Source organism: Ammospiza caudacuta, chromosome 2 (assembly GCF_027887145.1).
Source record: "Ammospiza caudacuta isolate bAmmCau1 chromosome 2, bAmmCau1.pri, whole genome shotgun sequence".
Lineage (NCBI taxonomy): Eukaryota > Metazoa > Chordata > Aves > Passeriformes > Passerellidae > Ammospiza > Ammospiza caudacuta.
Window position 1 is genome coordinate 5,827,459 of NC_080594.1, and position 15,011 is coordinate 5,842,469.

The following is a 15,011-nucleotide window of genomic DNA, read 5'->3' on the forward strand; positions in this document are numbered from 1 at the left end:
GCAGTAGAGATGTTTTGTTAGGATGGAAAGGGGATGTGGAGGGGCTCAGGGAGCACTGCATGATGCTGTGTTTTGGGCTCCAGGGAGCCAGTTTGGACTGCAGATATTTTTAGCACCATTCTTCAGCAGGCAGCGCGCTGCACAACTGCACATCAGCTTCTCCCTAGGTTGGTGAAGCTATGTTTCCACCTCCTGGCAGCTACGAGGAATAGCTGTGGAGAGAATAAGGAGGGTTTTTCTCGTTTTTGCAAGGCACTGGAAGATGAAGTAGGAATTTTAAAGAGGCAGTTCTCTCGAGCTCAGGGGGATTTTTAACTCCTTGGCATTCAGTATTCCGTGCTGTGTATAGGCATAGAAGCTGCTTCCAAATTTCCTGCTTTGCAACAACTGTGAATATGAGTCCTTGAGCTGAGAGGTCATAAAAACAAGGTGCTTGCGGCAGGTCTGTGAGTAATAACACACCAGAGAGAGGCACTTTACACTGAGGGAGGGAGCATCAGTGTATATCCATGGTAACTGGAGACACAAACACACCCAGTGAAATCCCAGCTCCAAATACCTGTGCATGCTGTCTATTAGGAACATCAGCTGTTATACAGGCACATTCTGTCATGGAAGACTCATAATCAAGACTAGGAATTCTGTGATGTGAGTAACAAGGAAATGCTAATTTTTTGGTCAAAAATGGGTGTTTTAGGTGGCTCAAAGAATCAAAGGAATTGGCAAAAGCAGGTTTAATATTCAAGTGAAAGTATGAGAAAATGCGTTGGCTCACTCTACTGCTTACTAGATGGGCAAAGCACAGACAAAAATGCTCAAATGTAAAATCAATCAATCTCAAACTAAAATCAACCACAAATGATCTACACTGAGGCTGGGGAGGCAAAAGGATAAAGATGGAGAAAGATAAGGATAGAAAGGAATAAGGAAAGCCCTCCCAATGTTCAGAGAGGTCTGCCTGGCCAAACTTAGGCCTGGACTTGGCCAATGGCTTAGGCCTAAACTCAGATTGTTATCTGGGCAAGAAAAATGAGTTTTCAAAGCTGTTTGTTAAAAACCAAAAGAACTGGTTCCTGGGAACAGACAGTGTTTCTGATAAGCTCAGCCTAGATGCAGCTCATCGAGGCCAAGGCTTAATGAACATAATTAAATCATAATTCAGCCCGAGGAGAGTGGGGAAGGTGTTCTGTCAATGTCCTTCAGTAGTAAGAAAACATTAATTTTCCCAAATAGAAATCTCTTGCACAAGTCAGTATGACCGCTCCTTGTCCTTGACAAGGGTGGAGCCAGAGATGGGTTTTCTTTCAGGAAAATCAGAATTCTTTTCTCAGAAATCTCTAGTGCCTGTTTCTTGTCCCATGCCAGGGCAATGCCATCTCCCTGTTTCACAGGAAAGAATGACAGTTCTTTACCCATCTCAGAAACGCCCTGTGTAAACAAGGAAAAGACAACTTTGAGTAGATTGTGCAGTACATGTTTCTAGAGCCTGTAAAGAAATACAGGTTGTTAGTCCAAAGCTTCCAGATCAAAATTTCTTTTTGGTGAAAATGCACTTTCAAGACAGCTGTCCAGGCATGCATTCAGCCAGGATCCCTCACCCCATATGTTCCTTATGCCCTTGTTAACTACATTAAAACTACTTTGGAGGAGTTTTGCAGCACAGGTACATAACCCTGATGGAGCAGAGGTGCTGGACTCACTGAATCTGGACTTTGAGTGAGGTTGTTCCCTTCATTGTTCAGCTGCAGGTATCCCCCATGTAAAATGCCACCAGTTGTCCACAGGTCCTCTTCTTTACATGAGGAATTACTTTATTTGGGGAAGATCATCCTCTACAAAGAGGTTTGTTGGAAGCCTGTGTAGTTCCAAGTTGCCTCTAGTTTGTCCCTTTGGATGCATTTTTAAAATCACATTTTTCCAGAGACACTTTCATTACAAAAGCCATAAACTAGCTCTGACAACAAACCACGTGGAAGCAATGCGCAAAACTCAGGTTTCTAGTGGAGGAGACTTTGCAAAAAAGCCAATTAACTTTTCCTGCTGTGTCAGAGGGCTGTGAGTGCAGCAGCTCCAAGTGTGTGCATAAAGTACCTCTATATAAGGATTTTTAAAAATATTAATGTGTGTAGAAATGCATATAGACATAGCCACAGCACAGACACTTTTAGCAGATTAAGACATGTTTTTTCATGTATTTTAAGTGAGCCCTTAGCTGTGCACAGACACAGCCATATGGCTGTAGCCTATCTATGTACATAGCCTGTACAGACCTGAGGGCAGGGGTGGCCAAAAGGTTGTGGTCTCTGGCATGAATTACGTTCAGCAGAGTCCTTGTGGTGGGGAGCTAGAGGCTTTCTGAGTCTCTGTCTGACACTTCTGCATTCTGTTTGCTAGTTGATTTTTTTGTTTGGTTGTGTTTTCGTATCTTACGTCCCTTTCTCTCATTTGTGCCGTAGTGCTGCGCCTCAACCTTTCATACAGAGCCTTTGGCCACTGGATCAGGAGACAATGATGTGCATGTTCTCCCAGCCTGGAGGAGCTCTGCCACCCTGTCATCAGGAGCTTCCCCTCTGGGCTGTACTTTAAACCACTCTGGGAAGATGGGAAAATGAAGATCTTTTATCAGCACCACCCACAGTCCCATGACAGCATTAAAATCTGTGGGACATGACCCGAAATTATTCTGTGTTTTTCACCTGCAGTCCACTGGACTACAAAATATGGGGGGAAGTTTGCTTAGCAGAAACCTGGATAAGGACATGTTGTAGGACTCCTCCCAGCTACTCCACTCTCCTGCATCATCCTGCCTCAAACTGAGCTTAAAATCTGCCAGCAGTGCTGGAAACCAGAAGAGAAATGAGGTGAGAAGTTTCACTGGAAACCACCAGGGAGAATTTTTCTGTACCAGTGACACAGAGCTACCTGGCTTCTGAGAAAGGGAGTCTGTGACAGCAAAGAAACCTATATGGTGGGGAAGGAAAAAGGACAAGCATCCCCTGTGGGGATATTTTGCCACACCAAAAGAGTGTAGGCAGTGATAAATGGCATCCTGATCCTGGTGTCATGACTTTACTTGGTATTTGAGAGGTGGGATGTGTATTTATTTCAAATATAGATGTGGGTTTCTATTTTAGGTATGTTTTGTTACACAACCAGTTTATTTCACTTAAAAAAAAAAAAACCCACAGAAAGGAAAATGAAAGAAAACTATTCCTCCTTTGCCATATAAGAGCAGTATGTATTTCATATTTGTAAGTGTTGATCTAGCTGCTCTATAAACACAGGGGACAATTTTTTTCCCTTCCTTAAATATATAAATAAGTAAAATACATATCTTCTTCTGAGCAATGACTCCAGTGAGGGAGGAGAATGCAGCTCCTTGAGGCTGGAGCGGCTGTCTCCCAGCTGATGGGGGTTCCTGGGGATTCTTGCAGGATCTTCCCAGCTGTCCATGGAATGGGGAAGCTGTAGATTTCAGAGAAAATGATGTTCCCTGAAGTGTGAAGGGGAAGGAGCAGTGAAGAGCTGAAGGAGAGAGGCTGGGTAAGTCCCTGCTAAGCACTGCCTAAACCATGGTTAGTGATGACACAGATAGGACAGACTGACAGGTGAGGAAGGACTACCTGGAATTTAATTTCTGCTGGACACCAGGTCTTCTGCTATTTCTGGATTTTTTAAAGCAGGAATTACTTGGGGTTTGTATCTTCTTTATGTGCAGTTCGGATGTGTGGTGAAATTCCATCATGCAAATTCCATCATTCCAAACTCCATGTTTGGAATTACGGAATTTGTGAGAGGCCAGTACCTCTGACTGAAAGATGGGGAGGAACCTTCCTATATGGAGTCTGAGATACATCCTGATGCTTGCTAAAGGAGGTAAACATCAACCTATAAACCATCTCCTCTCTGTTCATCTCTGAATACTTGTATAGAAGTTTTCCTCTGGATATCCACAGCCGTGAAAGCAGTAATTACACTTGTGGGTTGCTAATTCCCAGGTTTTTTTTCCTGGGAAATCAGCAGCAAAAAGCAGCAGGCCCACAAGGGGCAGGAGTTAAAGCAGTTGAGATGATGAACATATGTGTGGCAGGCAGATTTGTCTGCTGCAGTGCTGGGATTGAGAGAGAAGCTCCTGAGGTTGAAGACCTACAAGTGATAAGGGGATTCTCTAGGGCCAGGAGTAGAAGTTGCTGAGCATGGCCCTGCTGGCCCAGTGCAGTCAGGTACAGTTAAAAAAGAAATACATTTCCCTGATCTCTGCAAATTGTGATATAATTGCCTCTGGATATTTTAACAAGGAAGTGTCAGGTTTTACAGGCTGCATTACCAGCAGGGCTTTTCCCCATCTGTTTGCTGACATTGGTGAGAGCCACAGATGGTTTGTACCTGGGAAAGTCAAGGTGTTAGGTACAAGAACTGTTTTTTTATTTTCCTGCATAAAATGGAAAATGTAAAGCAAATGTCTTCTCTCTTTCTGGAAGGAAGAGGATAAGCTACCAGAATGTTGTTCACATTCATCCTTTGTTCCTATTGCCCCTTCCCAACCCTGGATTACTCCCTGAGGGACTGCCTGCAAGGCAGCTGCAGGTGTGAGGAATATGCCTTGGCTTGTGCTATAACTTCATGGGACTAAACTATTTTCCAGATGAACTAGTGATAAAAAGGTAAATATATCCTAGAAGAAGGGAGATGCCCAACTGCTTTCTGGAATTACAGCTACTATGTATGACAATTTTTTTTCCCCTGGGGAAAAATCCTCAATTTGTAATGCTGGTATTACTCTAAATACTGCTATCTTGATGAATTCAATGGATGGCACAAATCTCTGTCTTGCTGTGGAGGAAATTTCAAAACTATTTACCTTTAGATATATTTACCTCAACACTGTAATTTTACAGTTGTTTGGAAACTTGCTTGTGATTATTTTGAGAGCTGATTCTATTAGCCTAATTTTCTCTTTCAGAAAGCCATCCACCCTCTATTTCCCATTTTGCAGAGAAAACTTTGTAGTTTGGAACTGAATGAAACTAGCTCACAAACTGGAGGGACTAAATTTCAAATAATCTCTGGTTTCAACTGATGCCAGCAGCTGTGAGACAGAGAGTGTGAGAAGAAAATGCACCATGGAGGTTCTGATCCATGGAGGTTCTGACAGAGCTAAGAGTGTTCTGCTCTGCTAGTACAGGAATACAGAGGGCAGTTTTCAGGGTCAGGATATCTAAGATAATAAAAATACCAGGCAGCTCTGAGGTCAAGGCAGAGGTCCATTACCCAGCAGCACTGTCAGGGGCCAGCCACAGATGGCTGAGAACAGAGAAAGAGCAGAGCCTCTCCTCTCCCCCCAGAGCTTTCCATTTCAGCTTTGGGAGTGTCTACCTGCTGCCCCTTTTGATATGTTTTGTCTTCCACCCAGGGCATTCAAAGTCTTGCTATATTTTGTTGTTTCATTTTCAGTGGAGGGACGTGAGGAATTCCCAGCAGAGGAACCGTTGGTAGGGAGAAACGGGAGCAGAAGAGGCTGATCTGGGGATGTTGAAAATACAGCATTACCAGCTTCTCTCACTTCAGAAAAGCTGCAGGCTTTTGAGTTGGGTGCTGTGTGGTCTTGGTGATGAGGTAGAAACATCAAATACTGCAGAGAAGATGCTGATGCTGCTCTCACTGCCAAAATTGTGGATTTGGATTTTAAATAACACAGCCTTTATTTGCAGAGCAGTTACTTTACCCTTATAAGAGAATTGATGCAGATGTGTGCCACTGTTTTCTCTTCTTGCCATCCCTTCCAGCCCTTCCTTTCCCAAAGACACACGTCTTACACAGAACAGAGTGCCTTCTAAGACAGAGTCTTTTATACCCTTTAAAATGTGCTTTCACTTCAAAACAAAACCATACTTTGCTGAGGTAAAAACGAGAATGGCTCTGTGACAGAATGGTTATCCTTTAAAAACTTGTGGTGACAACTGATGCACTGATGGATACCTGACCTTTTCCCTTTTCAGGCTGTGTTAGCAAATATTTAAATCATGTTGGACATCGCATGTACTTGCCTGATTTTAGGTTGATGCTTTCATAGCTCAAGGCTCGTGGCTGGTGTGTGATGTGTAACAACAGACAGCTAAGGTTGTGACTTGTTTGCCGTGTCACAAAGCAGTTTGTTTCTCTCAATTTAACTCCGCCACATCCTCTTCAGGGCAGAGGGTTTTTTTGACTCATCTCTTTCAAGGGGGAAGGGGGCTGGAAGCTTCATCTGTCTGTAAGAAAAATCAGCTGCATGTGAAGGTCTCAGAAGCAACAACAAAAAGAAACTAATGAACCGTACAGCTGAACGCAGGGATAGACTCTCCTAAACTGAGATAGTTCCCACTTTGCACTTATATTTGGGCTCTTGGAAGGGACAGAGAGGGAGGGGAGCTCCAGGTACATCCCTGCAGTTCCCTGTGTGCAGGAGCTGCCTTGGAGTCAGCCCTCAGGACTGGGGTCCCCGTGGGAGCCGCTGCCAGGGCCGAAGTCTCCCTTCAGGAGGAGAATTGGAAGACCAGGGCACGCTGGAGCTGCTGCTGCTCCCCTCCCAGGCCCTGGGGTGAGGAGGGCTCCTCTGGAGCCCCTGCAGGGAGCGGATCTCCCCCAGCCTCAGCTCTCCTTGGGATGAATCCGAGCAGGAAGAGTGGCACACGTATCGCACGGTCTTGTGCCAGCCGCCGCCACCGAGGCTGAGTAAAAAATTTAATTTATTTTTCAGGTAAAAAATTTAATTTATTTTAATGCAGCTGTTGAGGCATTTTAATTCCATCAAAGGCAATAACACAAGGCGAGCCACCAAGTGTTCGTTTGCTACTTTTAAATGGGTTTGATTCATCTCTGCTTGGTTGTGCCTTTATGGATTTTGAGAGTTCCTTCTCGCTCAGAGGCACAACTGTTCAAGGGCTGTGAATTTTAAAAATTGGAGATTAAATTCTGTGTTTCACCCATGAATATTTAAAGAGAGTCATATACTCTCTCCTTTCTGTAAGGTCCCATTTTTAATCATTAATGCCTGTTCTTTTGAGCAAATAAACCGCATATATGAGATTTCAATGCATTTAAAAAAAAAGATACTTCTCTGGGACAAGTTCCAATATGAAAATATTCTGTTATGAATATTTATGGACTCATCAAAATTGGTGAAGACTGAATTTGCTGATAGAAATTGTGGAAGGTTTGTTATTTTTTCTTTTACTTTCCTTTTGAAAGAGACCGAGAAATTCTTTGCAAATTGGGTCAAGTTCAGTACATAAGTCTGGTCAAAATGTATATTTTAATATTTTTTGGTTAAAAAAAATCAGTTTTTAAAGATTGAAACAGTTTTGATTGAAAGAAACTTCTGCATGCATAATGCATCCAAATTGCAAAGAAAAAAAATCCCTAAACTTGTGACAGTGCTGAATAAAATGAAACAAAACAAAATATTTCCTTTATGGCAAAGATTTTATGTGAATGAAAGTGAAATTTGAGATGTTTTTAATGTAAGAATTACATTGCTTGTTACACATTAGAAACAGAATATAGATCAATGTGGTTGTGTTGGTGTTTTTTACCACTTGGTAGCGAAAGATTTTCATCCAGATGCGTGACAATTCTTTGGTAGAGTTGTGAGCAAAACAATTCTGTGAGGAAAACAATTCTGTTGAGGGTGGTCAGGCGCTGGAACAGGTTGCCCAGAGAAGCTGTGGATGCCCCATCCCTGGAAGTGTTCAGGGCCAGGTTGGATGGGGCTCTGAGCAACCTGGTCTGGTGGAAGTGCCCATGGCAGGAACTGGAAGATCCTTCAGGTGCCTCCCAGCCCAAACCATTCTGTGATTCGGTGACTTGAACATGCACTTGCATCACCCTGTGTGAAGGAAAACACCACCTCTTGCATCTGGCTCGTGCCTGTGGCAGCTTTTGTTCTTTCTATGCCACACATGTGGCAGCCTTGTGGCTTCTCTCCTCTGCACCAGGCATCCTCTCGTGGTTTGTTTCACATTTGAAGTGAAATCTTTGACTTGGGAATGAAAACATCATCGTGTCAATATTTCCCATGGGGTGGGAGCACAATTTTCCAATCGTCTCTAGCTGTGGGTACCTGATTCAGAAAGTAAATTATTAAAGAGATAGAAATGGCAGCATTTATAAGGCATGGTTTGTTAAAAGCTTTAGATAGTTGTAGAGCAGCAGGAGTTACTAGATGCCTCTTCAGTTTTCACCCTGCCTATGAAAGCAAGAAACAAACTCCTATGGTTTTGATCCCTTACAGTAGGAGGGTTGCTCTTTTTGTTCTGCTCCAAAAGAGGAGTTACTCTTCAAGAAATTAATAGCATCCAAAGACTAGGAATAATTTCTTTGCCAAACAGTTGATGAAGTCTAGATCCTGAGTGGTACCAGAGATCCAGGATTTTAAAAATCTGCTTGAGATTTTTTTTTTGTTATTTTTTTGTTGTTTTGGTTGTTTTAATTTTTTTTGCCTTTGTTTTAATTTTATTTTTTTTAAATTTTCAACCTTGTTTTTCCTTACTTTCTTCAGTACAAGAATGACAATTGACATGGGGTCTTGTTTAGAACTCCTGCTTTCAAAGGAAATGGGTTTTACTACATGCTCTCTTTGAAGGGATGAGCACAACTATTTGTGACTACATGCCATTTTCTTTGCCTTCGTTTTCTGCAGTGCTGATTCCTTCTGCTAAAGATGGCTCAGAAATGGGCAGTTCTGGCTGTGCTCCTTTTCTTGCCAATCAATCTGGTTGAAGGTAAGTGAGAAAGATCCAAAACTGCATGTAGCACTGTTTGGTACTCTGTATTTCCAGGACATTGAAAGTTCATAGTACAGCAGAGCAAATTTTGCCTATTGTTTTGTGGGAATGGAAAGAGTAATGTCACCTTGGCTGGCAAAATAATTGAGTGCCTTGCAGAGTGGCACAGAATGATAAATGTGATAGGAATCCAAAACTGGTCATCTAAAGACACACCTGTTCAGCTAGGACAATGGCAGGAGAGCTATGATTTCTGGAATAAAAGGGATCCACATGTTTCCTACTAAACTTCTGGTCCAAGTGATGTTGGTGCCACAGGTGTGTGTTCCACAGCTATACTGAGTTTTACTGGCACTTGAGCACAATACATTTTTGAAAGTAGTTTCCTTTCCCTTAAGAATGAATTTTGCCCTCCCCATCAATTTTTCAAACCCTATATTAAAGTGATAGAAATGTATTGCCTAAAATAAAGGTGGAGGACTTGCAGCTTGTCAGCATCAGTGTCCACAGCAAAAAGGCACCATCTCTGCTGCACTTCCAGACTTCAGGAAGGTGGATCTGCAAGTTGAATACTAATAAGTGCCCCAAAGCTGCCAGTACAGTCAGGAAGTATATTTTTAAGGGTGATGAAGGCAAGGGTTTCCTGTGCTTTTACAATGGCTGAAGCACCTTTTTAATGTCTTTTTTTTCATCTTACACAGCTCAAAACTGGGTGAGTGTGGAGATTGGCCGTGAAGCTGTGCTGAGTTGCCCCAACATCTCCGAGGCGCCTTTGCTGGTGATTTGGAAGAGGAATTGCACAAGGTGCTTGTCCTATAGAAGGGATCACAATAAGACAAGCAGCCTGAACTGCAGTGAGAGGATCACATGGAAATATTCACCTGGCAGTGACCCTGCACTTCGTATTTACCCTGTGGACCTCGAGGATGAGGGAATTTACACCTGTGAGTTTGCCAACGCTGAAGGGAATTTTCATTTTGTCTCTTCTCTGACTGTGATAGGTAAGACTGCATCACTAAAATAAAAATTAAATTAGTCTATTTGCAACATAGGCAGGAACAAAAGAATATTAGGAAGCATAATGAATACATCAAATGATCTTTTTTTTATATAGTCAGGTAAATTATATCTAGGTTTCCATAAAACAAAAAGGGAAGATTTTTTTTTTTGTTCTGGCTATATTACTTAAGCCATCTCAATATAACTAAAAATCATAAAAAATTAATTTTTCAACTCTGTAATTGCTATTTTTTGGTCATTGATTTGTTTTGGATTTGGGTTTTGGAGTACTTTTGGTTCTTCCCTGCAGAATCCTACCTTTCTGATAAATGTTTAGGTGTTGTGTGAGCCTTTCTCTGTTTTGCCAAATGCAGAATATGAGTTGTTGGACTTCAAGCAGAACAGTTTTGCCCAATTCCTCTTTTATTTCCCTGCTATCAGATTTTTGATTCTACATATTGAAACTCCTAAATATTCTACCTGAAGCTTCAGCAATTTGCCTTTTCATCAGTGAGGTTGTAAATCTTTGTTGAATCCACCCCTCTCTGTCATCCCATCTCCTGTTAATCTGTCATCACCTTTTGGCAAACAGGAAGAAGCAGCACTTTGGATGCTGCCAGCTAGTTTTTGAGGTGTCCACCTTGGACTTTTTGATGTATTGTTTTTCCTTTAAGATGTGCTAATATTTCAAATTATTTTAAAATCTTACAAATTGGTCATACAATGTAAAAAATACCACCTGTTTTTCAGTTTCTTAGCTGGTGACTTTATACTAAAAAATGGAATAGAAATAAAACATATGAATAGAAATAATGGTTGTGGCTCTTAAAAATTTCTTTTGCAGTGCCTCCTACAGTGACTCTGACCCATGACAAGAGCAGGGTGGCTGTGTGCCAGGCATCTGCAGGAAAGCCAGCTGCTGACATCTCCTGGATCCCTGCAAGCAACCACAGCTCTGAGGAGGAATTCCATCACCCCAATGGAACAGTGACCAGAGTGAGCTACTTTGGCTGGGCCAACAGCTCATTTCCCTCTGCCACCTGCCTGGTCACCCACGCAGCCATGAACCAGACTCTGGTCATGGACCTGAGATGTAAATAATGCTGTTTTGTGATTGCTTTTCATCATGACTTGGGCTCCTCTCTGCTGTTTTGTGCAGCTGTTCTCACTAAATGCCAGGGCTCTGGAGCTAGGGTAGCATGGTTAAAGGTGAAGTCCTAGTGCATGCTGAGAGACAAATTAATGATTTTGACACCAAATGCTTTGTGGCACTCTATGGAGAAGCTCTCAGTGTGTTTTTCTTTCAATTCCTGTTCTGTTTTACAAGAATTCCTTATTCTGCTTTCAGTGGGTTCACCTTGGCTGGCTGCCAGGTGCTCTCCAAGCTGCTCTATTGCTCCCTCCTCTTCAACATGACAGGGAGAAAAATACAATGGCCAGCTCGTGGGTCAAGGTGAAGACAGGGAGAGATCATTCACCAATTACTGTTACAGGCAAAAGAGACTTGAGAGAAAGTAATTTCTTGCCACTTAAATCAGAGGAGGATAGCAAGAAACAAGAAAGAATTTAAAAGCAACTTCCTCGCAACATTTTGTCCACCTTTTCCACTGTAGTGATAGCGTGGAGAAAATTTCCTTGGAGCGTGTCTGTCTGTGACTTGCAAGTGTTCCAAAGGTAGTAAAGGCCAAAATTCAGCTTCTCTGGCTGTGCTGAACCTGTTGGAAGGCTACTGCAGTAAGGATTTATAAGAGCAGCTAAAGATGTGCTCATATCAGCAAAGTATCTCTGCTAGTAGAGGCATGAAGAACAGAAATCAGCATAAACCATTCATTAATAAGAGCATTTTGCAGGGATGGCTGCTCAGTTGTTCAGGGCTAGGAGTACTTGAAGAAAATGAGAATGTAGAGGCAGATGAGTTGAAAATGAAAATGTGTTTGTGCACACAAATGACTGGGAGTGTGAGGCAGCTTCTTATTGCTGGTTGGCATCCAGACATCTCATCTGTTTCTCTCTGCTTTGTGTGGAAGCAGAGGATTAGCTTTTCCTTCCAGATAAGGTAGGCAGTTATGTCACAAACTCATGGGTACTGACACCTAGCTCTGTAACCTGCTCTCTTTTCTCATTGCTCAGACACCTCCCATATGCTTCTCTACACCCTGATGGCAGGAGCAGCTGCAGGTGCCATTGCTGTCACTGGTCTGACTTTATGCTTGATTTTCAAGTGCAGAGGTGAGTCTTTTGAATCTGAAATATATTGCAATCCCATTGCTGACCATGTGCAGGTACAAGGACATGCACTATATTGCTGAGACTGAGGTGGGAGGCAAGGGTTGAGGAAAATGTTCATATATGCACTGTCCTTTTGGAGGAGTCATAATAAAATAAGGGGTAGCAATTTAAAATAAGTCTGGAGTTTTGAAACAGCCATAGGTATTGTAGTATTAATGCATTACAGACCAGTCAGAGATTCATTCAGGATGAAAAGGGTTCTCTCTGATAATAGGGCAGGCTTTGAGTTTTTAGAATAATTTTGTTTGTTCTGCATTTACTGGCACAGAATTCTGTATTTAATAATGACAGTTCATAAACTAATGACTAAACACAAACTATGTTTGTTTCCATGAGCAGTGATAATTTTTCCCTTGAGCAAGTGTAAGAATAGGCCAAATAGTTTGATATCTTTCAGATAATTTTGTATTGGGCATATTAGATAGCTGATTTGTTTAATTTCTCATACTAAATGCAAAACACAGCTACTAAGAAGAAAATCAACTCTACCCCAGTAGAAACCAGGGCACCCAGCATGACCAAAAGTTTCAATGAAGGGGAAAATAAAATAAGAGTGCTTTAAAGAGCAGGGTGTAAAAAAAAAATTAACATATGAAAGTAACTGTATTTTGAAGAAAGTCTTTCAAGAGCTGGGGGCAGCTAGAGAAGAACCCCAGCTATAATAGCTGCACCATCAAACCACTCTAACTTCCTGACATCCTCCTTTCAGCTTACTGCTTACGAAAATGGGCACAGGGCCCAGCAGAACACTCTACAGTAAGTGGGCTTTTTGTGTGTGTGTGCTTTGCAGGTTTTGGTGTTTTCTTCACTAAAACTTGGAATTTCTTTGCAATGTGTCTGCTCTGACAAACCCCCCATACCCCTCTGTGAGCACTTGGAGGGGGGGGACGGGGAACACGTCATCTGTGAGAATGTCTGTTGTTTGGATGGCCCTATCTTCATTTACAATCAGAGTATCTGAGCAATTGTTGAGCACTGGATTGAGAGGGGTGTGGTGCATTTCCTGTCTATAAGTTACATTTACAATGCTGAGTTTTATTTCTCCCAAAATGTAATATTTTCATATTTCTGCTTCACAGAGTAGTCTTTACTCAGATGTTTAAGAATGTGTATTCTTAATGGAAGAAGCTTGCCTGATTAAAGATTGGATAGAACTAGACATGCCTTTATGAAACTTTTATTTTTGTGTGGCAGTTCATATACTTGTAAGCCAGGAAACACCAGGGATAAATCTGCCACCACAACTTTTACTCACTCTCTAATTCCAGTGTGTTGTGATATATATATATAACAAAAATGAAAATGTGCTGCTTTTCCACAGGGCTTCTGCCTCACTTAATGCACGTGGAAAGACCAATTATTTCCTATTTTGTTTTCTGCTCATGATTTAATTAATGGTCGTATGCCCTGTTGGTTGCAAACCAGAGTGCTCTGAAGTTAAAATGATTCATTTCCTGATATGCTCTTGTGTGGCATTCAGGACAATTTAATTGATGAGAGGGGGAGTTGCAGAGATCAAAGGCTTCCAGTGATTTTAGGTGCCTAAATTGGATTGTTTGTGGTCTGTCTGTTTTGTCTGTGGAGAAGCTATCATTGTTCATTTTCATCTATTTTGCTGTAGGTACCAACTTTCAAAATTTGTTTTTGAAAAGACAATATTAAGAAAAAAACAATATTAAGAAAAAAATTTCAGAGGCTGTCCTGTTGAGGCTTTGTGAAGGCTGCTCTTGCATCTGTCTGCCAGTTCATGTTTCACCCTCTGTGCTCTACCCTTTTGCTCAGAGAAATCACTTCACATTTCTTTTGCAACAGTAATGTTACCTACCAGGTCTCTTCTGCTCTTTGCTTTTAGTTTGGGATCTATAGGAATGACAGTCCCACAAAATTCTACAATGTAATACAATGGCACATGTTTTTCTTCCTGTTGCAGGCTAGAGCCTCGAAGTTCCCACCTCCACATGCAAGAAGAGCAGCAGTCAATCCTCCTGACTTTCCAGAGAGCATCTATGTGAATTACAACCCAAGATCTATTTATGTAAGATTAGGAGAGTGTAGGCACAAGTAGCCAGCTCAGCTACTAATGATACCCAGGTACTCAAACTTGTACTTCAACCCTTAAGCCTCAGACCTTACCCCCAAAAAACTTTGTCATTAGTGACCTGATGATGGTGGACAACTTACTTACTTTAGTAAGTTCTTTTCTCTTTCTCTAAATATCAGTACAGCTCTAGAGAAAGTTGGAAATTTTAAAGATTGAATTAGGGAAATACCTTAATTTTGTTAGAAAATGGACTCTGATGCATGTGCTGACTTTCCTCAAAACAATGATGGACATATTTCTATGCCAGAGTAAAAGACTGCTGGTGAAAATGTAGCACTTTGCTTTCAATTTTTACAACTGGATTCACTGTAAAGTTCTGTGTTGGAAACTTGAAAGTGGCATGGGAGACCTCAAAGCACAGAAGGTCAAAGCAATACATCTAACAGAAATGCCCAAATTGAGAGAGTTTTAGGGGTTTTGCTTGTTTTGTTTTCTGGTTGCAGTGACAGATGATGACGTCATATTTGACATCTTCGTATTTTTAACATATTTCTTTTTCAATTAATCTTTCTGTTTGCATTACTAATTGATGGAAAATAAAACCAATTTTACATTATACTGGATATGGAAATAAGAAACAGCAATGGACAATTTTTGGACACTCTTTAATGTAAACATACAAATATTTACCAGAAGGATTTTTGTGGTTATTTGGGAAAATGTTTTTTGACCAGTTTCTGAGAAGCTGAGATCACATCATGGTTTTACTGAGAACAGAAATGTTAAGTTGTATAAGGTGCAGGTGGTATGCTTGTTTAAAACAAAGGAAAAAAAGACAACCCTAATCACACCATTTGTTTCTTTTCATCTTCTGTCCCTAAGCTAAAAAAACCTCCACAGAGTGGCTGTTAATTTCA

At 41.4% G+C, this 15,011-nt stretch overlaps 1 protein-coding gene across 1 annotated transcript; it reads left to right on the top strand.

Moving 5' to 3' along the window:
* The first annotated feature begins 8,701 nt into the window (after window positions 1–8,701).
* LOC131554838 (cell surface glycoprotein CD200 receptor 1-B-like) lies at window positions 8,702–14,118 on the top strand. The gene is made up of 6 exons (XM_058800430.1): window positions 8,702–8,762; window positions 9,467–9,766; window positions 10,609–10,857; window positions 11,895–11,993; window positions 12,763–12,809; window positions 13,984–14,118. The coding sequence occupies exons 1-6, from the start codon at window positions 8,702–8,704 to the stop codon at window positions 14,116–14,118; spliced, it is 891 nt and encodes a 296-aa protein (XP_058656413.1).
* Window positions 14,119–15,011: the final 893 nt, after the last annotated feature.